We start from the raw sequence: 22569 nt of genomic DNA, 5'->3' as shown, positions 1-22569 counted from the left end.
TTAATCATTTTTTTAGTTGTTCTTTGCTGGCTTTTCAAAGCTTCCCAGTCTTCTGTCCTCCCACTAGTTTTGGCCACTTTGTATACCCTTGTTTTTAATTGGATACCATCCTCCTCCAGCCCACAATCCCTCCCCTCCCCCCCTCCCCGCCCTGCCTCCCCCCGCCCCTGCCCCCACCACCCTGCGCCCCCCTCCCAGCCCCTTGAGCTATCTGTGCTCCTCTAATTCTGCCCTCCTGAGCATCGCTGATTATAATCGCTCAACCATTGGCGGCCGTGCCTTCTGTTGCCTAGGCCCCAAGCTCTGGAACTCCCTGCCTAAACCTCGCCATCTCTCAACCTCTCTTTCCTCCTTCAAGTTGCTCCTTAAAACATACCTCTTTGTCCGTCACCTGCACTAATTTCTACTTATGCAGCTCGGTGTCAAATTTTTAATCACATAATACTCAAGTGAAGCGCCTTGGGATAGAAACATAGAAACATAGAAAATAGGTGCAGGAGTAGGCCATTCGGCCCTTCTAGCCTGCACCGCCATTCAATGAGTTCATGGCTGAACATTCAACTTCAGTACCCCATTCCTGCTTTCTCGCCATACCCCTTGATCCCCCTAGCAGTAAGGACCTCATCTAACTCCTTTTTGAATATATTTAGTGAATTGGCCTCAACAACTTTCTGTGGTAGAGAATTCCACAGGTTCACCACTCTCTGGGTGATGTTTCACTATGTTAAAGGTGCTGTATAAATACAAGTTGTTGCTGTTGCTGTTGTCTGGCATAAATTTGTTCTCATTGTTATTTCATGTTGATATCTAGATGCCTAAAAGGTAGCCATTATTAAATTTCCTGGGATTGATATGACCACATGCCATTCATCAACCTACTGCCCTGTTAATGTAGGTGATTGCTAACTTCTTTGAATTTGGCTGGTTAGAATGACCTTCAAAGAAATCACTTCTAACTTCAAAAGGAAAAGCATCGTTAAAGAAAGTAGTGTGTCCCAACTAGCCAGATACTTTAAGCCTGAAGGATGTAGCAAAATACATTATGAAAAAAAAATCCTGAATCCAATGTGCAGCAAATGTGACATTTAAAAAGGGCAAATTGACCATGTGTACTGTTTCATAATCTTTTGCACAATTATTGTACTGCTTATCATTCTGTTTATATCTTTGCTTCTGTATATTGTTTAATCATGAATAAATTTGATTGCCCTACTAAAAAATACTGTGTACATAAATACTGTGGCTACAAGAGCAGGTCAGAGGCTGGGTATTTTGTGGTGAGTGTCTCACCTCATGACTCCCCAAAGTCTTTCCACCATCTACAAGGCGACAATCAGGAGTGTGATGGAATACCCTCCACTTGCCTGGATGAGTGCAGCTCCAACAACACTGAAGGAGCTTGACACCATCCAGGGCAAAGCAGCCCACTTGATTGGCACCCCACCCACCACCTTAACAACAACAACTTGTATTTATATAGCGCCTTTAACATAATGAAATGTCCCAAGGTGCTTCATAGGAGTATTACGAAACAAAACATTCACTTCCTCCACTACTAGCACACCGTGACTGCACTGTGTACCATCTACAAGATGCACTGCAGCAACTTGCCAAGGCTTCTTCGAAAGCATGTCCAAAACCAATGAGTTCTACCACTTAGAAGGACAAGGTGAGCAGGCGCATGGGAACACCATCACGTCCAAGTTCCCGTCCAAGTCACACACCATACTGACTTAGAAATATATCGCCATTTCTTCACTGTCGCTAGATCAAAATCCTGGAACTCCCTCCCATGACAGCACTTTGGGAGTACCTTCACCACGCGGACAGTAACGGTTCAAGGCGGCGGTTCACCAGCACCTTAATTAGGGATGGGCAATAAATGCTGGCCTTGCCAGTGACACCCACATCCCAGGAACTAATGAAAAAAAGGTTTAGTGTTGCAATATTTTCCATCTTCCATGTTAACAGGAATAATTGTAGGAACCCTCATAAATTCCAGTGCAAAATATTACTGCTAAAAGCCCTGTGTTTCGCTAACTCAGTATGGCAGAGAATGAAGGGTACAAGTTTCAGATTGTACGGTAAGGAGCGGACAGTCTGGTTATAGAAATTACTGCCCAACTGGTTGCATGAGGGAAGTGCTTTAGAAACCGTAGCAGTCAGCATTACGATGTCGGCCCAGCACTGCTCCCTTTACTACCACCAATTGATTTGGGTTTTTAATCAGCTTCAAGAATGCCTGGTTCTCTGGTAGTCATCCAGAGTGGCTGTGTATCTTCCCTAAACACAAGTCATTGTAACTTTAAAAAACAGAAAATGCTGGAAATATACGGCAGGTCAACCAGCATCTGTAAAGATAAAAGCCAGGTGTGAAGCCTACATCAGACTCAGTAAAGGGTACACACCCAAAATGTCACAGCCTGTCTTTTCTCTTTACAGATGGTGACTGAACTACAGTGTATGTCCAGCATTTACTGTTTATATTTCAGCTTTCCAACTTTTAATGTTTTTCCTTTTTATTTTACAGGAATTTTCTACTGATAAATAATGGCACAAGGAATGATGATGTGGAAGAGCAAATACTTAATTTCCCAGAACATTATTAAAGAGGCATCCTCCTCCCACTTTAATATAAACATATAACTAATTGAGCTGTATGTCCCAGATAGCTCTGAAACTAGCATGGTGGACTTATCCATCACATATGCCTCCAAGGCTTTTCACCTTTCACCCATTATTCATTCATATGTCCTTTCATGAGAAAAGTATTGGAGCGCTTAGGTTGATTCATATCAGACCTATATTGATGCAATAGCTCCATGATTACTGATATCCAATCTATGGTGTTCAGATGCAGGTTCAGTTTGAAAATTCTTTGATGCAATGGAAAACCCCAGAAAAGGAATCCAATAACTATGATAACTAAATAATACTTTAGCAGGTTTCTAGAAGCATCAACAAATTCCAAAATCTATCCCATGGCATATGTGATGGATAATTTTTATGTCAGGAGCCAAAAGATCCAGACAAGAAGGACAGCAAGGAACCATGAAGGGAATCAATCTGGACTGATTCTCTGTAAACATGACTCTAGGGGTATATTTTAAACTGGGAGTGGAGTTCAGGCAGGCAGGGTGCGGGGTGAGTGTCAATAGCCTCTCCTTGAAGTGAATAGCATAGATGAATTTAAAATACAGCTTGATAATTACATGAGGGAGAAAGAAGTAGAAGGATATGTTGAGTTAGTGAGAGGAAGTATGGTGAGAGGAGGCTCATGTGTAGCTTCAACACTAGCATAGACCAGCTGGGCAGAATGGCCTTTTCTGTGCTGTAAATTCTATGCAATAGAAAACTACAAATAAGATTTATTAAAATGTAAAAATTAAACAGTAACAGAAAATCAATAGAGCAAACTCCTTTTGATCATAGATGTTTAAATTTACACTTTGTCGTATATTTAAAAAAAGCAACATTTAAATAACTTTCCTAATATTACTGAACCTGGGCCATTAAAAATTTATACATGACCCTCTAATCTCACAGAAGTTTGTCTCTATATCAACAAAACCAGAAGAACTAAGACTCCTGATTATGTATCAGCGTAAGCATGGGGCCATCAATCGAGCTCTACTCCCAGACACATGCTGCACGACATCAGTCATACTGTCATATGTCTGAGGTGATTGAATAAACAATCAAAATACTGAGGTGATTGTTTACAGTCACCACCCAAACAAAAAGCAGACTGACTCCCCAAATGAAAAATGTGGATTCCTTTTGCAGTAAATATGCCAAACTGGCCTAACCATTGTGTACTTTCAAAGATATATATGGTTCCATGACAGTACATAGAACAGTTTTCTGACTGATTGATTTTAGTGGTGATGGCTGAGGAAAGAATGCGACCAGGACACTGACGGAATTCCCTGATCTTTAAATGGTGCCATGGGATCTTTTACATCCACTGGCACAGAAAATAGTCCCTCAATTTAATGTATCATCTGAAAGACAGCACTGCATATAATACTGCACGCCCTCAGTGCTATACGGAAGGTGTCAGAAAGTATTCTTATTTGCATATGGAGTTGAATGAATCAGAAAGGATATTAGGGTATCAGTATGTTAGGAAATATTCCTCATTCTAAGAATGTAAATTAATTCTGCATACAAACGTTCCCTCCCATCTTTCTTCCCTTGTTTCTGTTGTGGCTGTTCATTTTTGTATGAGGTGCTTGAGGAAAGATTATTCTATCTGATTGAATAAATAAATAGACAGACAGACATACATTCATTCTTTGAACATTGTGGACCAAAGTATACCATACTTTTCAAGTTACACATACATTAAAATAGCACCTTTCACAACCTCAGAACATCCCAAAGCGCTCAACAGCCAATGAACTGCTTTTGAAGAGTTGTAATGTAGGAAAAATGCAACACCTTTCCTTGTGAGATCCGGATAAGGTGCTCACAGTGAGGGAAAATTTCTGCTGTGCTTTCTACAAATTTACAATTTCCCTATAACTAATTAAAACCAGAAATCTTTTTCGAATGCATAATTTTGCAGTAATAATCCGCCTCATTGGGTTTTTTTCTTGTGCTGGTTCAAGGATCTTCTCACCGGTCATTCTTCTCCAAATAATTTTCAACATTTGTCTGTAGCACAATCATTTAAACACCTCCAATATAATTTTACTTCAGCATTCAAGGTTCAATTTTCACATCCTTATAACATTGTTGATAACAAAATAACACTTAAGCAATCTACTTAACACCAGCTTGATTTTAAAGTTACATGGAAACACCTTCAGGTTGTCAAACATTTATTTTGCAATTGCTATAATCTCTTTAATTCCCTTATGTCTTCACCCAACTGGTATGATTAAAATCAAAGAATCATGGAATTTACAGTACAAAAGGAGGTCATTTGGCCTATTAGTCCTGTCCTAGCACTAGTTCTTTAACTGGAATTGGCTATTCTAATCCCATAATGTTTTATATGTTCTCACCTTTTAAATACAGTACTTCTCCAATTATCTTCTAAATGATGTTATAAGCTCTGCCTCAATTGCCATTTTCAGTAAAGAATTAAATTTTGTACAACTTCCCTTTTTGTTCTTCTCATGAGAATCTTGAAGTTTTTTGACCCCTTGTTACTGATTCACCAGCGTTGAGTATTTACCCTCTCAAAACCTTTCATGATTTTGAAAAGCTGCATTAGATTCCTCCTTAACTTACTCTGTTTTAGTGGAAAAGCCCGAATTTTAAAGCCTTTTAAAAAAAATAACTATAACCTCTCCTTCCTGGTAACATTCTAATTAATATTTGTTGTACCCATTGCATGTCTCTATCCTTCCTGTAACAGGGTACGCAATACTCCAACTGTGGCCTCACTAATGCCTTGTGAAAATTCAACATCAATTCTTTGCATTTATATTCAATGCCCAATGTATAAAACTCAGAACCCCATTTGCAATTTACAAACTTTTCTTCCTGGAGCCCCATCTTTAAAGATGTGTGTATCTGCATCCCTAGTTCCCTCTGTTCCTCCACTCTGTTAAGAATCTTACTATTTAGATATTCTTACTTTCACTTTCGTTTTTCCAAAATGTACTAAGTCTTATTTTTATTTATTGAACTCCATCTGCTACATATCTGTTCAACCGCTATTGTTTATGTCTGCCTGCAATCTCTTGCATTCTTCCTCACAATCTGCCCTTAATTTGGTTTCATCGGGAAACTTCGCTTGTGCCTATGTCCAAATCATTTATATAATGGAAAAAAGTTTCATGGATGCATCACTACCCACGTAGAACGAAATGGACTCAGTGAACCGGCAACCCATTTTACACTACGCATGATTTTATTTTCCGCACCTCAAGACTTTACCCATGACTGAAGTATGTCGAATTGGCTTCTAATTATCTAGTGCATCCTTTTCTCCTTTGTTGAACATAGGTGTAACAGAAGCCACCCTCGAGTGCTCTGATGCAATTCCTCCCTTCGAAGATTATGAACACATTATGGTCAATGCCTCTGCTATTTCCTCACCAACCTCCCTCAGTATTCCAAGATGAATACAATCTGGCATTGATCTTTTCTATTCTTAGTTTCTCTCACATTTTTAATTTGGTGTCCTTTTGAATACTTATCTCCAGTACTGGGTTTTTGACATCTTCCTCCGCCCTACTTTCACCTTCCTCTATAAAAACTGATGCTAAATACTTATTAAAGATCTCCACCATTCCTTCAGTGTTAAGTACAAGATGCCCCACTTCATCTCAAAGTGGGCTCACCCATTCTTTGACAATCCTTTTACTTTCTTTGTCCTTATAAAAGTCCTTATTATTTCATCATCATAGGCAGTCCCTCGGATTCGAGGAAGACTTGCTTCCAGTCTTAAAATGAGGTCTTAGGTGGCTGAACAGTCCAATACAGTCTCTGTCACAGGTGGGACAGATAGTCGTTGAGGGTAAGGGTGGGTGGGACAGATTTGCCACATGCTCTTTACGCTGCCTGCGCTTGATTTCTGCATGCTCTCGGCGATGAGACTCGAAGTGCTCAGCGCCCTCCCGGGTGCACTTCCTCCACTTAGGGCGAACTTTGGCCAGGGACTCCCAGGTGTCAGTGGGGATGTCAAACTTTATCAGGGAGGCTTTGAGAGTGTCCTTGTAATGTTTCCGCTGCCCATCTTTGGCTCGTTTGCCGTGAAGGAGTTCCGAGTAGAGCGCTTGCTTTGGGAGTCTTCATCTTTATATTTTGATATTGGGGATCTTTATATTGACTGCTTGACCTCTTTCATACTCCTTTTTAACTGCCTTAAATAATTCTCATACTTTTCTATGGTATAATTCCCCCTACATTTATATATGCTTTTTTTTTTTAAATATCAAATTTCTTCTCTAACCTCTCTACTTATTCATGAAACCCCTTTAATCGACTCACTCTTCTTCCATTTGGAATGTGTTTAATCTGTGTCTCCTTGACTCAGTTGATAGTATAGTACTCTTTCCTGAATGAGAAAAAGGTTGTGGATTTGGGCTCCATAAGCACAAAATCTAAACTAACATTTCAGTGCATCACTGAGAGAATGCTATAATTCTGGAGGTGCTATATTTCGGATGAGACATTAGGCTGAAAAAGAAGACTTGCATTTATATAGCGCCTTTCATGACCACCGGACATCTCAAAGTGCTTTACAGCCAATTAAGTACTTTTGGAGTGTAGTCACTGTAGTAGTGTGGGAAACGCAGAAGCCAATTTGTGCACAGCAAGTTCCCACAAACAGCAGTGTGATAATGACCAGATAAATTGTTTTTGTGATTGAAGGGGTTAAAAATCATTAGTATTCCTAAAAAGTTTGTGGCTAAGCCTAAGTTGAGCGTGGGACCATAACATATAACTCTCGAAAAAGGAGTATTTGGCAGATGTCCTCGCATAGACAGAATTACACTAGATAACGATAAACACCTCAGCTTTGTCTATCTATTAACAGAAGATTTAGTCAAGGACAAATAGGTCTGGGAAAAAGTACTTTCATAGAAATTGCTTAACCGTAGAAAAGTAATGATGTAGCATGTAACTGATCAGATAAAAGGCGCACAGGGGAGGTAACGAAGCTTGCTGTCAATATAATTGTATGAATCAATTAATATTTGTAATTATGGTGGTTAGGCGAAATTTTTTGACACGGCAGGGAAACAACAAATGGAAAGCTTCCACGCAGAACTTCGTGATTTTGTATGTATTTTTGACTGTATAAAAACAGTAACCCGACGATTGTTCGAAGAGAACGGCTGGTTTGGATCACCAAGTTACTGAACTCGTGTAGAAGCTGTCTCTCCCTCGATCGAGAACTTTATAATAAATGATTCTTTTCTCCAAAACAGACTTGTGTTGAGTATCTTTGTAATCCTCCACAACAGTGAAAGAGGGATAAATATTGACCAGGAAACCAGGGATAACTCCCCTACTCTTCTTTGAAATAGTGCCATGGGAGCTTTTACATCCACCTGAGAGAGCAGATGGGGCCTTGGTTTAACATCTCATCCAACAGTGCAGCACTCCCTCGGTACTGCACTGGAATGTCAGCCTATATTTATATGCTCAAGTCTCTGGAGTGGGACTTGAACTCACAACCTTCTGACTTAGAGGCGAGTGTGCTACCCACTGAGCCACAACTGACACTATCAGGCCCTATATCCTGTTCATAAAGGGTCCTAATCTACTTAACTGAAGCCAAGTTTTTGCCAAGGTTATAACACCATATACCTCTATTCTAATTAGTGCCTCAAGTTTCCCAACTTGTTCGCATTGCCTGACACAAGACTCCCAAAGCATGCGCATCTACTCGGAACTCCTACACGGCAAGCAAGCCCAAGGTAGGCAGAGGAAATGTTTCAAGGACACGCACAAAGCCTCTTTGATAAAATGCAACATCCTCACCGACACCTGGGAGTCCCTGGCCAAAGACCGCCCTAAGTGGAGGAAGTGCATCCGGGAGGGCGCTGAGCACCTCGAGTCTCATCGCCAAGAGCATGCAGAAATCAAGCGCAGGCAGTGGAAGGAGCGTGCGGCAAACCAAACTCCCCACCCACCCTTTCCTTCAACGACTGTCTGTCCCACTTGTGACAGAGACTGTAATTCCCGTATTGGACTGTTCAGTCACCTAAGAACTCATTTTTAGAATGGAAGCAAGTCTTCCTCGTTCGAGAGATTACCTATGATGATGGATTAATGTCTCAAGTTTCCCGACTTTATATCGAATGCTTTGCATGTTTGCATAGAAGCAGTTTAGTTTAGGTGAAGCCCATCACATCTGTTCAGCTTTCCCTCTACCTAAACTCATCCAATGCCTTTCAAATTATAAACGTTCCCTTCTACACTATTTGTCTACACAAGCCTAATGCATGCCAGTGAGAGTAATCTTGAAATCAGTATGTTGTTTTTTAATCTAACATCTAACTTCTCAAACTCCTTTTGAAAGCCCTCTACCCTCCTCTTCCCTAACTCATTAATTCCAATATAAATCAAGGCTTGAGGCTGATCATCTTCCTTGTCCAGAATCATCTCTAACCACTACATTTTGTCCCTTACACTGACACCGAAGCAACAGATTATTCTTGCTTATTACAGCTGCAGAAATGGCTTTTTGTCCCTCTAATGGTAGAATATGCCATAACTACCATTTTTCTTTTTGCAATTCACCTATAACTATCACTTTCCTTTCCTCAACACTATTACTTCTTTTCCTTGGGTAACCACTAGCTCCACAGTGCCATGGTGAGTCACCATTCCTTATGTGACAAAGATACCTTGTGCCTATCAGACAACTTTGGACCCTCGGAATATCTTGCAATACCTCAACTTGAGTCCTTCTCCCACACCACAATCCTTCAGCTGGTTCGTCACCACTTTCTTTCATATGTCTCACTATTTCTCGTTAGCTGTGGGAACCCTCCTCTTCCATGTAGTGAGGTGCATCTACAACTGTTTCTTAGAGTTGTATATAACATAGAGTTCAAGAGAGTTCACCTACAGACATTCCCTACACCTATATTGTCCTGGATAGTCATGGTTTGAAAAACTCTCATGTCATACAGAATCTATAATGCCTTTTCAAAGGGATGCAGATATTTGAAAAAGGTACATTTAAAAAAGGTATGGAAAAAGGGCAGGGAAAGGTTTAAATGGATAGCACTTTTACAGAGCTGCACAATGAGCCAAGTACTGTACTGTAAAATTCTATGATTCCATTTGAGCTTGATTGAAAACACACCCGTGCCTCTTTAAATTATATTAGCTGTTACAGTTTATGGGGCTTAGGTCTTTTAACATCATGTCTAAAAAGAGACTTCTCTTTACAAACTTTTGCCAATTTATTTTCAACAAAGTTTAGTTTTATAAACATATGTTTTAATATTAGGAACCATGGTTCGCTGTTAAAAACTTTTTATCACAAGAAGCATTAAATAATGTGGCAGTTGAAAAGAAAGAGCTGTTGTCACTCTGGAAGTTTTTAGAGCAGGATCATGTCCTTGAACCATTTTCAACCCAGTACTTAATTGTTTGGAAAGCTTAGAATCCAATTAGTGTATAACAAATCAGAAACTGAAGTGTAACATTCATATAGTCTAGCTTCCTAACAAACATATTTTTAAAAGTTAAAAACTGAATGAAATGCTTAACCTGGGTATTATAAATATCACAGGTGTTTTAAACAGATTAATATTTTACCCTGATCGAGAAGGTATAACTTTTCTTTCTACTTGAGGTTTCAGATTTTGTTTTGCAAATGACACAACCTTAACTGATATCAAAAGAAATTCTAATAAGTCGTCAGTGACTGTAATCCCCAGCAAAGGTTTTTGTTCAACAGTCACTCGGTCCATTTGGAACGAATCTTTCTTTTAGACCGGTCATTGGAATTCATTCAAATGTTCAGCTAATCCTCCTCTGGTAATTTCTGATAAGATACGTAAACAATTATATATTTTGAATTTCCCAGTTTATAAACAAGGAGCGAGCTCCCTTTAAGGTCACATTGCTAGTTTCTCAAAATTTTAATAGATAAACCATTCTGAATGTTTTCAGGCCTATACCATGGGCGGGGCGGATGATTGTGAGTTGAAACCAAGTTTTATAATGGTGCGGGTTGGGGGGCAATGCGAAATACCCAAGTTGCAGTTCACTGCGATGTTATGAGGGTTACATGGTGACATATAACCCTTTGACAGAGATTGCTAGAGGATATACCTCGGAGGAAACTGTTTTGTTTACAAGTTTCTAATATTTATTCACCTGCACCATTATTTCTGGAGCGCTCTGATTTATTTAAGCAATATGTTCCTTACTAAACTGAGAAGAAATGTTTCAAATCAGAATAATAGCATAAAATCAGGAGTTACCACCGGGTCAGCAGATACCAAGTGCGGCCAGAGCCCTTTAAATTTATTTTCAGATGTTGACCAACCTATTGGGTCTTTGTTAACTATTACCAGATCCCCTTTAAAACGTTGTTCACAAGGGTCTCAGATCGAGAACGTTAACTGTTTCTTTCACCACATATGCTGCCTGACCTGCTGAGTGTTCACAGCATTTCCTGTGTTTTGGATTCCAGCATCCGCAGTATTTTGCTATTGTACTGTGTTTATTCATTTAATAAAGTCGCCTATTGGGTGGGAGCAGCTAGAAAGGCGGTCAGATTTCACCGAGATTATTAAAGGACAATCAAAACTTTTAAAAGACAATTAATGTGGCGTCATGGTTTAATAATAGTGCATGCACTCTATCCCATTCTCCAGATTTTCCTTTCCCTTCCTCACACCCCTTGCATCTAAATGCGAACCACCTATCAGGTATTGCTAATCCTCTCACAAGATACTTTTACAATACTGGGTTTACATTGACATATGCGAGATTTAAAAACAAATCATATTTGCCCTCATTTTGGATAAATAAACTGTATGGTTTCCCTTTAGCAGGACTGAAAAAAGCAACTGTTGAGAGCAAGTCTACCTTTAACAGGAGAGCAGTCTTCATGATGTTTGGAGTGTAAAAACAGCAGGGCGGTCAGCAGTTGTCAGGGGAGGCGATGCTGCTTCTTTCCAGACATTGAAGATTTCGCGATCATTTCTGGAGTCAAAAGTCCAACGTACATTGTGCTGGAGTTTATGATTAACGAGCTGCGGTAGAGAGAGGCCGAGGAAACGGCCGGCTTGCAACACTCGCCGCGTCGATACTCTTTTGCTGACTTGGCTGCAACACCAGGCGCTCTGCGGCTCGTGGGTAAACCGGGATGGGCTTTGGGTGCAGAGGGCCCTGGTGATGCAGAAACATCTGTTTACTGGCGTTCTGTAAAAGCTACGTGTTTTCACGCACGGATGAGATTTATGAGCCGGTGACTCATCACCAGTTACCAGGTTGAAAAGTTCAGTTTAAAACATAATTGGACGACGGGTGATTGGTTCTAGCCACATGTAAAACCCCCTAACATATATTTACAGTCCCATGTAAAACCCCCTAATATGCAATACAGTGTAAACATGATTGGTAAGAAATGAGTTGAGAAAGTACATTTAGGGCGCTTCAGCAACTCCAACTTAATTCTGTGGCAGTAAATACACATTTACACTGTAATGGTAACAAAATAGTGTTGCTGCAACTAACTTCAGAGTGACTCAGAGTAAGACTCCCTCTTGCAGGGAGGATATCACATGTTAAAGAAAGGGATGATCGGCATCGATTTCTTAAGCGCTGTTCAACAACATAAACCAATCTTTATCATTTGGAACAAATAGGTTGTGCAACACATTTGGGGAGAGCGACTGCAGCTGTAAGATATGAAACTGTTGGTCGAGTGATGACTGCGGATAGGAAATGATTGCCACAGTTCCTACACCCAGTCACGATGGATGGGAGGCAATAGGCTTACGTGACAGAAGTAGGCCGATTACACAACCCTCAGGACAGGCTCATTTACATAAATCAGGAAAGCGAAGACTAAAGGGAGACCTGATAAAGGTTATTGTCATGTATCTCACATTACTATACATAACTGTATCTTACCATGCTATACATGACTGTAACTAATCATGACCTGTAACCACAAGCATACCTTACCACCAGGGGTGCACTTGCAGGAGACACTGCATACCTGTTCCACACAGGTATATAAAGACAGGTCTCAGGCAAGTGTGGCATTTGAGAGCTGTGAAATAAAGGTGCAGGTCCTGAGTGACCTTGACTTCAGCATGTGCCTCGTGTGAGTCTGTACTGCAGGGTCAGGACTTTATAGTGGCGACGAGTTACGGGATCACAGAATCTACAGAATGGCAACCAACGGCTCAGATGAAAAATACAATGCTGGAGACAACTGGGAGGACTTCATAGAAAGGCTCCAGCAAAGCTTTGTAACCAAAGACTGGTTAGGCGACGATAAGGCAGACAAGAGAAGAGCCCATCTCTTGACCAGCTGTGGCTCGAAAACATACACCTTAATGAAGGACCTGCTGGCACCTGAGAAACCAGCAAGCATTGAGCACACTTTTGAAGAATTGAGCACACTGGTAAGAGACCACCTGAAGCCAGCGAGCAGCCTACACATGGCCAGACACAAGTTCTACAACTACAGACGCTGTGTGGGCCAGAGCATACCTGATATTGTGGTGGAACTTTGGAGGCTGGCTAGTTTATGTGAATTCTCCGATGAACTAAGGAGAGAAGTACTGAGAGACTTTTTTATTGAAGGAATAGGCCACGCAGGCATATTCCAAAAGCTCATAGAGACCAAGAACTTGACCCTAGAGGCAGCAGCACTGGTTGTACAGACATTCTTGGCAGGAGAGGAAGAAATGAGGTTGATCTACACTGCGGGTACGACAACTAACGAAACATCAGAACAAGGGGTTCACAGCGTGAAACAAGCCGCTACCCCCACACACAGACAAAGGCAGGAGAGCAGGCCCTCAACAGCAGGCAGTGGCGCCAGAAGCCATTAAGGGCCACATGAACGGCCGTTCACACCTCATCAACCCACAATGCGAGCAATCAACTACAAACTGAGAGAAGCTCAAGAGAGATCAGCCAGACGCAGCTCATCCTTTGGAAACAATGGAAGCGGTCTATGCTGGAGATGTGGGGGAAGGCACTCAGATGCCCTGTATAGTTGCAATTTCTGCAAACGGCATGCATGTGCATAAAAACAGCAGCTCGGCTGAATCGGAAGGGTCGGAAAGCGGACCAGAAGACGGAGGGGACAGTGCCCAGGACACCGAGGTACAGCGGGTCAACATGATCAATGGACACTGTTCTTACAACAAGACGCCTCCAATAATGATGAGGGTCCTACTCAACAGGATACCCATCAACATGGAACTGGATACGGGAGCGAGTCAATCTCTCATGAGCACTCAACAATTTGAACAGCTGTAGCCGCACAAAAACAACAGACCAAAACTCAAAAGGGTCGACACCAAACTAAGGACCTATACCAAAGAAATCGTCCCAGTCCTTGGCAGCGCCATGCTCTCAGTCACACACAAAGGGACAGTGAACCGACTTCCCCTGTGGATTGTCCCCGGAGATCTCCCAGCACTGCTGGGGAGAAGCTGGCTGGTGAAATTAAATTGGAAATGGGATGATGTTCACGCCATGTCGTCAGAGGAACGGACCTCCTACTCAACAGTCTTAAGTCGATTTGAACATCTCTTTCAGCCAGGTGTGGGCACCTTCAAAGGGGCTAAAGTAAAAATCTACATCACACAGGATGCTAAACCGGTCCATCACAAGGCTAGAGCTGTGCCCTATGTGATGAGGGAAAAGATTGAACATGAACTGGACAGGCTTCTGCGGGAAGGCATTATCTCACCCGTGGAATTTAGCCAATGGGCAAGTCCCATCGTCCCAGTCATGAAGCCTGATGGATCCGTACGAATCTGTGGGAATTACAAATCTACTATAAACAGAGTCTCCCTACAGGACCAATACCCGCTGCCCAGAGCGGAGGACCTATTTGCCACATTGGCTGGAGGAAAATTTTTCTCGAAACTGGACCTCACATCTGCGTACATGACGCAAGAACTGACCGAAAAGTCTAAGCTACTCACCACCATCAGCACACATCGAGGCCTTTTCATGTACAATCGATTCCCCTTTGGCATCAGGTCGGCAGCTGCTTTTTCCAGCACAACATAGAGAGTCTGCTCAAGTCCATCCCGGGGACGGTTGTGTTTTAAGACGACATACTTAGCATGGGCAGGGACACCGACTACCATCTCCGCAATTTGGAGGAAGTACTAAAGCAGTTGGATTGGATAGGCCTAAGAGTTAAGAAATCCAAGTGTCTGTTTCTCGCGCCCGAGGTTGAATTTTTGGGCAGAATGATTGGCGCTGATGGAATCCACCAACAGAATCCAAAAGAGAAGCAATTCGTCTGGCACCCAGGCCCCAGAATATCTCGGAACTGTGCGCCTTTCTCGGGCATGTTTTAAAAATTTTCATTTTGGAAATCTAACTATATCCAATAACTTTTTCTTGTTTCTACAAATATTACAGTTTTAACAATGTCGATAATTATTATTAGCAAAATTAACTTTTTAGTAAAATTGGTGGAATGAAGCTAATTAGGAATTAAATTCCAATCCTGTAAATTGTAATTAAATCAGATTACGGGATTCCATTAAATCTGATTACGGGATTCTCTTCTGAAATAATGCAAAATCGAATTCTGTTTTCTGATTGGAGGACCAGGCCCACATGATTCCAGGCATGCTTTGCACAGGCTGCTCCGCAGGATCCGTGGGCAATTTATCATCATCATCATCATAGGCACTCCAAAAATGAGTTCTCAGATGGCTGTACAGTCCCCTGGAAGGACAGATGTACCAACATTAGCGTCCTCAACCAGGCCAACATCCCCAGCATTGAAGCACTGACCACACTTGGCCACATTGTTTGCATGCCAGACACGAGACTCCCAAAACAAGCGCTCTACTCGGAACTCCTACACGGCAAACGGGCCAAAGGTGGGCAGAGGAAATGTTACAAGGACAGCCTCAAAGTCTCCCTGATAAAGTGCAACATCCCCACTGACACCTGGGAGTCCCTGGCCAAAGACCGCTCTAAGTGGAGGAAGTGCATCCGGGAGGACGCTGAGGGTATCTGCCTCATTATAATTTATTTCAATAGCTGTTAACAGACAGGGCTCCAAAGGTATCCCTGATCTACCAAGATCCATCCATTTAGGGTTAGGAAGAACAATAGGAATCTAGACTGGAGTAGGATGAATCACATACAACCTCCATGTTGATCAAATACAGGCCTTTCATGTTTATTTATGCATTAGCATTATTAAATAACCCCACAAGGCCATATAGGTTACATCAATGCAGCCTTGCACCTTGGGGAATTCAGCTACTGTGAAAAAGTAGAGACCTCTCCCATCGATCTTCCTCATCCTTCAGAAAATCAATTAAGTTATTGGCCCTGGCAATCTATGCTGCATTGACCTGCTGAATGTAGCAATGCACTGTATGCAGACTGCTTTGTATCACCCATGACTCTCGGAAATGAGTCTGTGGCATAAAAGTTTCAAGGCAATAATAACTTTTACCACCGCAGGTAAAAATGTGCCAATCATAAAGGAGTTTTGAAGGAGATGGCAAAATTAATTGCCTGTTTCCCGGTGAGAGATGAGCATCAACAAACAGCTTCTCTGAAATGTCCGAGAAACTGATCTACACGAAAAGCTTTTTAGATAGGCGTGGATCTGCTGACCTTGTTCCGATGCAAGTGTACTTGCCTCTGCTCTAGACTGGAGCTCCTCTTCTTTCTCATCTTCTTAAGGGCAAGGGGAATTCCCCAAGGAATGTCCATGGCATGCTCAGGGTGATTTGCCTGTGATACAAATTTCGGATCTGCTTTAGATATTCTGCCAGCTACGGTGGTGCCGATCACTTCCGTAAACGATCTGAGTGTCTGGCATTCAGGAGTATGCCCATACTGCCAAATATCTAATTACACAAATAACCTAGAGGGTTGTAACAAATGACCCCTTTTGTGATCCAAGTTGTGTTACGCTCATAATAAAGGATGAAACTGAGAACCGTAAGCAATGAGTAAGTGTGACCTTAGCTCCTTTAATTAGACTCCAGAGTGCAGATACCTCGTAGGTGGCCTGCTTATATACAGTGCTCCCAAAGGATGCTGGGATCCCTTGGGACTTCAACACGTAGTCCCTCTGGTGGTAGTGTAATACAGGTTACAACGGGTTAAATACATAACATCACTCTCCCGTGAAGTCAACAGTACACTTATTTACAAGGTGAGATGATCTGGGGCTTTCCGCTCCCTTGTCAATTGTCTCGGTACAACTGTGGGTGTGGGTGAGTTGGTTAGTTCTTCACTGTTGGGCAGCCGGCCTTGCCAAGCTGCTGGGGATGGTGAGTTCGGCTTCGTGGTCAACCATGATGTCGGTTGCCACTTGTTGGAGGGTCGAAGTTGGTGGTATCCTCTTCGGGTTGCTTGTAGCTGTTAGTGAACCACAATTTGATTTGGTCCAAATGCTTTTTGCATGTTAGTCCATTAGCCAACTTGACCTGAAACACCCTACTACCTTCTTTGGCTATGACCGTGCGAGCAAGTCATTTGGGACCATTTCCATAACTGAGTACAAACACAGGATCATTGACTTCAATACCGCGTGATAAATTTGCGTGATCATGGTACATACTTTGTTGATGCCGCCTGCCCTCGACGTGATCATGGAGATCAGGGTGGGCAAGAGAGAGCCTTGTTTTGAGCGCCCTTGTCATGAGCAGCTCGGCTGGGGGAACCCCGGTGAGCGAGTGAGGTCTGGTGCGGTAGCTGAGCAGAACTTGGAACAGTCGGGTCTGCAGGGAGCCTTCCGACACGAGTTTCAAGCTTTGCTTGATGGTCTGAACTGCCCGTTCTGTCTGGCCGTTGGATGCGGGCTTGAACGGGGCAGATGTGATGTGCTTGATCCCATTGAGGATCACGAATTCCTTGAATTCAGCACTGGTGAAACACGTCCCATTGTCACTGACTAGGACATCAGGCAGGCCGTGTGTGGCAAACATGGCTTGTAGGCTTTCGATGGTGGCAGCGGACGTGCTTACAGACATTATTACACATTCAATCCATTTAGAATTAGCATCCACGACAACCAAGAACACTTTGCCTAGAAATGGGCCCGCATAGTCAACGTGGATCCTCGACCACAGTTTGGAGGGCCACGACCACAAACTTAGTGGTGCCTCTCTGGGTGCATTGCTCAGTTGAGAGCAAGTGTTGCACTGGCGCACGCATGACTCCAAATCAGAGTCGATGCTGGGCCACCACACATGGGATCTGGCTATGGCTTTCATCATTACAATGCCTGGATGGGTGCAGTGTAGATCATGGATGAACGTTTCTCTGCCTTTCTTGGGCAAGACCACGCGAATACTCCACAAAAGACAGTCCACATGCAAGGACATTTCGTCTTTCCGCCTGTGGAAGGGCTTAATCTCTTTCTGTATCTCCGCTGGGACGCTGGACCAGCTCCCATGGAGGACACAGTTTTTTTTTACCAAGGACAGTAAAGGATCCTGGCTGGTCCAGGTCCTGATCTGGCAGGCCGTAACGGGTGACTTTTCGTTTTCGAATGCATCCATCACCATGAGCAAATCTGCAGGCTGTGCCATTTCCACCCCGATGGTGGGCAATGATAACCGACTGAGAGCATCTGCGCAGTTCTCTTTGCCCGGTTTGTGGCGGATTACATAGTTGTATGCCGACAGTGTGAGCACCCATCTTTGGATGTGGGCAGAGGCATTGGTGTTAATCCCTTTGCTCTCTGAGAATAGCGATATGAGCGACTTATGGTCAGTTTCAAGCTCAAACTTGAGACCAAATAAATACTGGTGCATTTTTTTCACTCCGTAAACGCACGCCAGAGCTTCTTTTTCAATCATGCTGTAGGCCCTTTCAGACTTGGATAGACTCCTGGACGCATAAGCGACCGGTTGCAAAATCCCCGAATCGTTAGCCTGTTGTAACACACACCCGACCCCGTTTGACGACACATCGCAAGCTAGCACTAATCATTTATATGGGTTATACAGAACAAGCAGTTTGTTTGAACTTAACAGATTTCTGGCTTTCACAAAGGCAGCCTCTTGTAAATTCCCCCATACCCAGTCATCTCCCTTGCACAGTAGCACATGTAGGTGTTCTAGCATGGTGCTTAACCCGGGTAGGAAATTACCGAAATAGTTGAGGAGTCCCAGGAACGACTGCAGCTCTGTCACGTTCTGTGGTCTCGGCACATTCTTGATGGCCTCCGTCTTGGCGTTGGTGGGCCTGATGCCGTCTGCTGCGATTCTTCTTCCCAAAAACTCGACCTCTGGCGCCAGGAAGAGCATTTCAACCTGAGTCCCACGCGATCTAGCTGACTTAGAACCTCTTCCAGATTCTTCAAGTGTTCGATGGTATCCCAACCTGTGACCAGTACGTCGTCCTGGAAAACCATAGTGAGAGGAACCAACTTTAGCAAGCTCTCCATGTTCCGTTGGAAAATTGCCGCGGCTGACCGAATCCCGAACGGGCATCTTGATGAACTGACCTTTGTGCGTGTTGATGCAGGTGAGGTCTTTCGAAGATTCCTCCAGCTCCTGTGTCATGTAGGCCGAGGTCAGGTCCAACTTGGTGAATGTCTTTCCTCCAGCCATTGTTGCAAATAGTTCATCTGCCTTGGGTAGCAGGTACTGGTCCTGCAGCAAAAAATGGTTAATTGTTACTTTATAGTCCCCACAAATTCTGACCGTACCGTCCCCTTTGAGTACCGGGAAAATCAGACTGGCCCACTCGTTGAATTCCGCTGGCGCAATGATGCCTTCTCGCTGCAGCCTGTCCAGATCAATTTCCACTTTCTCACGCATCATATACGGTACCGCCCGTGCCTTGCGGTGGATGGGTCGTGTATCGGGAACCAAATGGATCTGCACTTTCGCCCCTGAGAAACTTCCAATGCCTGGCTCAAACAACGATGGAAATCTGCTCAGAACCTGGGCACGTGAGGCGTCATCGACGGACGAAAGCGCTCGGATGTCGTCCCAGTTCCAGCGGATTTTTCCAGTCAGCTCCTGCCGAACAGTGTGGGGCCATCCCCTGGCACGATCCATAGTGGGAGATCGTGCACTGCTCCATCTTTGACCTCTGCACTGCCAATTACAGGGATCAGTTCTTTGGTGTAAGTTCTTAGCTTGGTGTGAGTGGGGCTGAGCTTGGGCCTGTGTGCCTTGTTGCACCACAGCCTGTCCAAAGCCTTTCTGCTCATTATGGACTGACTCACACCCATGTCCAGTTCCATGAATACTGGAATTCCGTTCAGTTCAACTTTTAACATTATTGGTGGACATTTCGTGGTGAAGGTGTGTACGCCGTACACTTCTGCCTCCTCGGTTCGAGTCTCAAGTTCAGCCTGATCCACCGTGGATCGATCTTCCTCTGCAGGGTTTGCAGCTCGCCTGCACATTCGCTGGAGGTGTCCCATTGTTCTGTAGCTGTTGCATGCATAGTGCTTGAAGTGGCATCGATGGGCCCGATAATCACCTCCACAACACCAACATGGTGTTAACTGCCTCGCATTAACGATTGATGGTGGACTCTGGGTCATCTGAGGTCGTGCAGCAGCCGGCATGTATGTTCTGCTATGTATATTCCTGCTCGAAAACAATGATATTTTGTGCACCATACTGGCCGAAACCTCTTTATGCTGCAAAATTTGTTTGGAGTTATCACTGGTGAACATAAATGCCTGTGCTATCGTTATGGCTTTGCTCAGATTCGGTGTTTCAACAGTCAATAGTTTGTGAAGGATTACCTCATGGCCAATGCCAAGCACAAAAAAGTGTCTCAGCATTTGTTCAAGGAATCCATCGAATTCGCAATGTCCTGCAAGGCGCCTTAGTTCAGCGACGTAGCTCGCCACTTCCTGGCCCTTCAACTGTTGACACGTGTAGAATTGATACCTCATCATCAAAACGCATTCCTTATGATTTAGGTGCTCCCGGACCAGTGTACACAATTCTTCATAGGATTTGGTTGTTGGTTTTACCGGAGCTAGAAGATTCTTCATGAGGCTATAGGTTGTTGTCCCACAGACGGTAAGGAGGATTGCCCTTCATTTGGCAGCGTTCTTGTCCCCTTCCAGCTCATTGGCCATGAAGTATTGGTCAAGTCTCTCCATGAAGGCTTCCCAATCGTCCCCTTCTGAGAACTTCTCCAGGATACCAACTGTTCTTTGCATTTTCGCGTGGTTGTTCGTTATCTCGCCGCCAATTGTTACGCTCATAATAAAGGATGAAACTGAGTACCATAAGCAATGAGTAAGTGTGACCTTAGCTCCTTTAATTAGATTCAAGAGTGCAGGTACCTCGTGGGTGGCCTACTTATATACAGTGCTCCCAAGGGATGCTGGGATCCCTTGGGACTCCAACAGGTGGGCCTTCTGGTGATACAGGTTGCCAAGAGTTAAATATATAACAAACTGGATATATCTTTTGCATTCTTTCTCAGCCTGTGGCTTTTTAAATCTGTGCAAAATCACTAAATCATAGCTTATTCTCAAATCCTTTCCATAAAAACCAAAACAAGATAAAAAATCCCAAGATGCGACACTGTGTCAAGCAAAGTGTCCTGAATGGCAGATGATCCAAATTCAAACCAAACAAAAGATCCATAAAACAGTAAAGTAAAAATCCAATCTAACAATAGCGCAATGCAAAGAAACCAAACCCCTGCAGTAGTGACTATTGCCTGTGCACCTGCACCTGCAGTAGTGTGCTATGTTCCGAATTGTTCAGATGCACCAAGATGATGTTGCCAATGATGCAATTTATCAAAATTTATGGGGCAACAATACCACATCCTCAAATATATAAAATGAGATCTGGGCCGCAGAGCAGTGCAAACTGCTACTTCTCCAGTGCAAGCCCATCAGAAAATTCAGAGCATGTGCAATTCTGGTCCATGGCCTCTGTTCACATTACTCCACACCCTCTGCACATAGCTGAGCATTCCCTACCATCACATGGAATTTCAGCCCATATTCCAAAAGGAATTGTTAATTCTGCAATTACTGCAAACCTACTGTTTTTCCCAGCCAATGTTGCTATCTATTTGCTGTTAATAAATGTATTTTGTACTTTATTGCATAAACCATGGTCTGAATCTTTATTCACTACAATTTCCTAACTATTGGGCAGATAAAGGCAGACTCTAATTCGTACAGAGTGAGGGCTCATCTGTTGGAGTGGTCTGTGCCATTGAACTTGAGGAGAGTATATGAAGTAAAAGTTCAAAAGCTTAACCTCCACAACCCCCTCCACTGTTGGACTCAGGAATGACTCAATAAGCCAAACCACACATTTTACCCCCTTGGAGTTACTACACCCCAGATTTCCCCTCTGCTGAGCTGCCAGAACAAACCCCCAGTGCTACCAAAGCCCAACACTTCTCATAACTGTTGCTAAATCCTACAACTCTCAACCTGCTTCCCATTAGTGCCAACTACAATAAGTTGCATTTTACAACAGGTTTAACTTAGTAAAATGTCCCAAGGCACTTCACAGGTGTCATTATCAAACAAATACCAATCTCCAAATACCTACCTCTAATTTGACTGTGATCTTGCTGTGAATTTTGTGTTTTAAAAATTTAAAAAGGTACATAAAGGAACATTTAATAATAATCAAGGCCAATGATTTACATTTTTCATGGAATAGATGATAGAATTAAGGACCAGAATCTTTACTTGAAAGTCGGGGCGGATATGTATGTGTCACCATCCTGAAGTTTTTGGCACAGCACGTTTAACTCAATTGCATCAATTGAAACAGCCCTGCGGGTTTCCAGGCCCACTTAAATGGAACGGGTCTGCTGACGTCACCAAAGACTCGGTTTCAGCTCGGATATTTAAAGCAGCCTTGCAGAAATCCGAGTTGAAGGTTGTTGGAGGAGACATCAAGGTGGTTGGGAAAAGTGGAAATTGTTGGCTATCACAGT

At 43.1% G+C, this 22569-nt stretch overlaps 1 protein-coding gene across 1 annotated transcript in view; it reads right to left on the bottom strand.

The window, feature by feature from the left end:
• tmem37 (transmembrane protein 37) overlaps positions 1-11870 on the bottom strand; it is a 53004-nt gene extending 41134 nt beyond the window's left edge. The window contains exon 1 of the mRNA XM_070874504.1: positions 11521-11870. Coding sequence (XP_070730605.1) covers positions 11521-11544 — 24 coding nt within the window. The 5' untranslated portion in view covers positions 11545-11870. The remainder of the gene's footprint in view (positions 1-11520) is intronic.
• Between the last annotated feature and the right edge of the window lie 10699 nt (positions 11871-22569).

This window comes from Pristiophorus japonicus, chromosome 3 (genome assembly GCF_044704955.1).
Source record: "Pristiophorus japonicus isolate sPriJap1 chromosome 3, sPriJap1.hap1, whole genome shotgun sequence".
In the NCBI taxonomy this organism is placed as follows: Eukaryota; Metazoa; Chordata; class Chondrichthyes; family Pristiophoridae; genus Pristiophorus; species Pristiophorus japonicus.
This window is presented reverse-complemented; position numbering and strand designations above follow the sequence as displayed.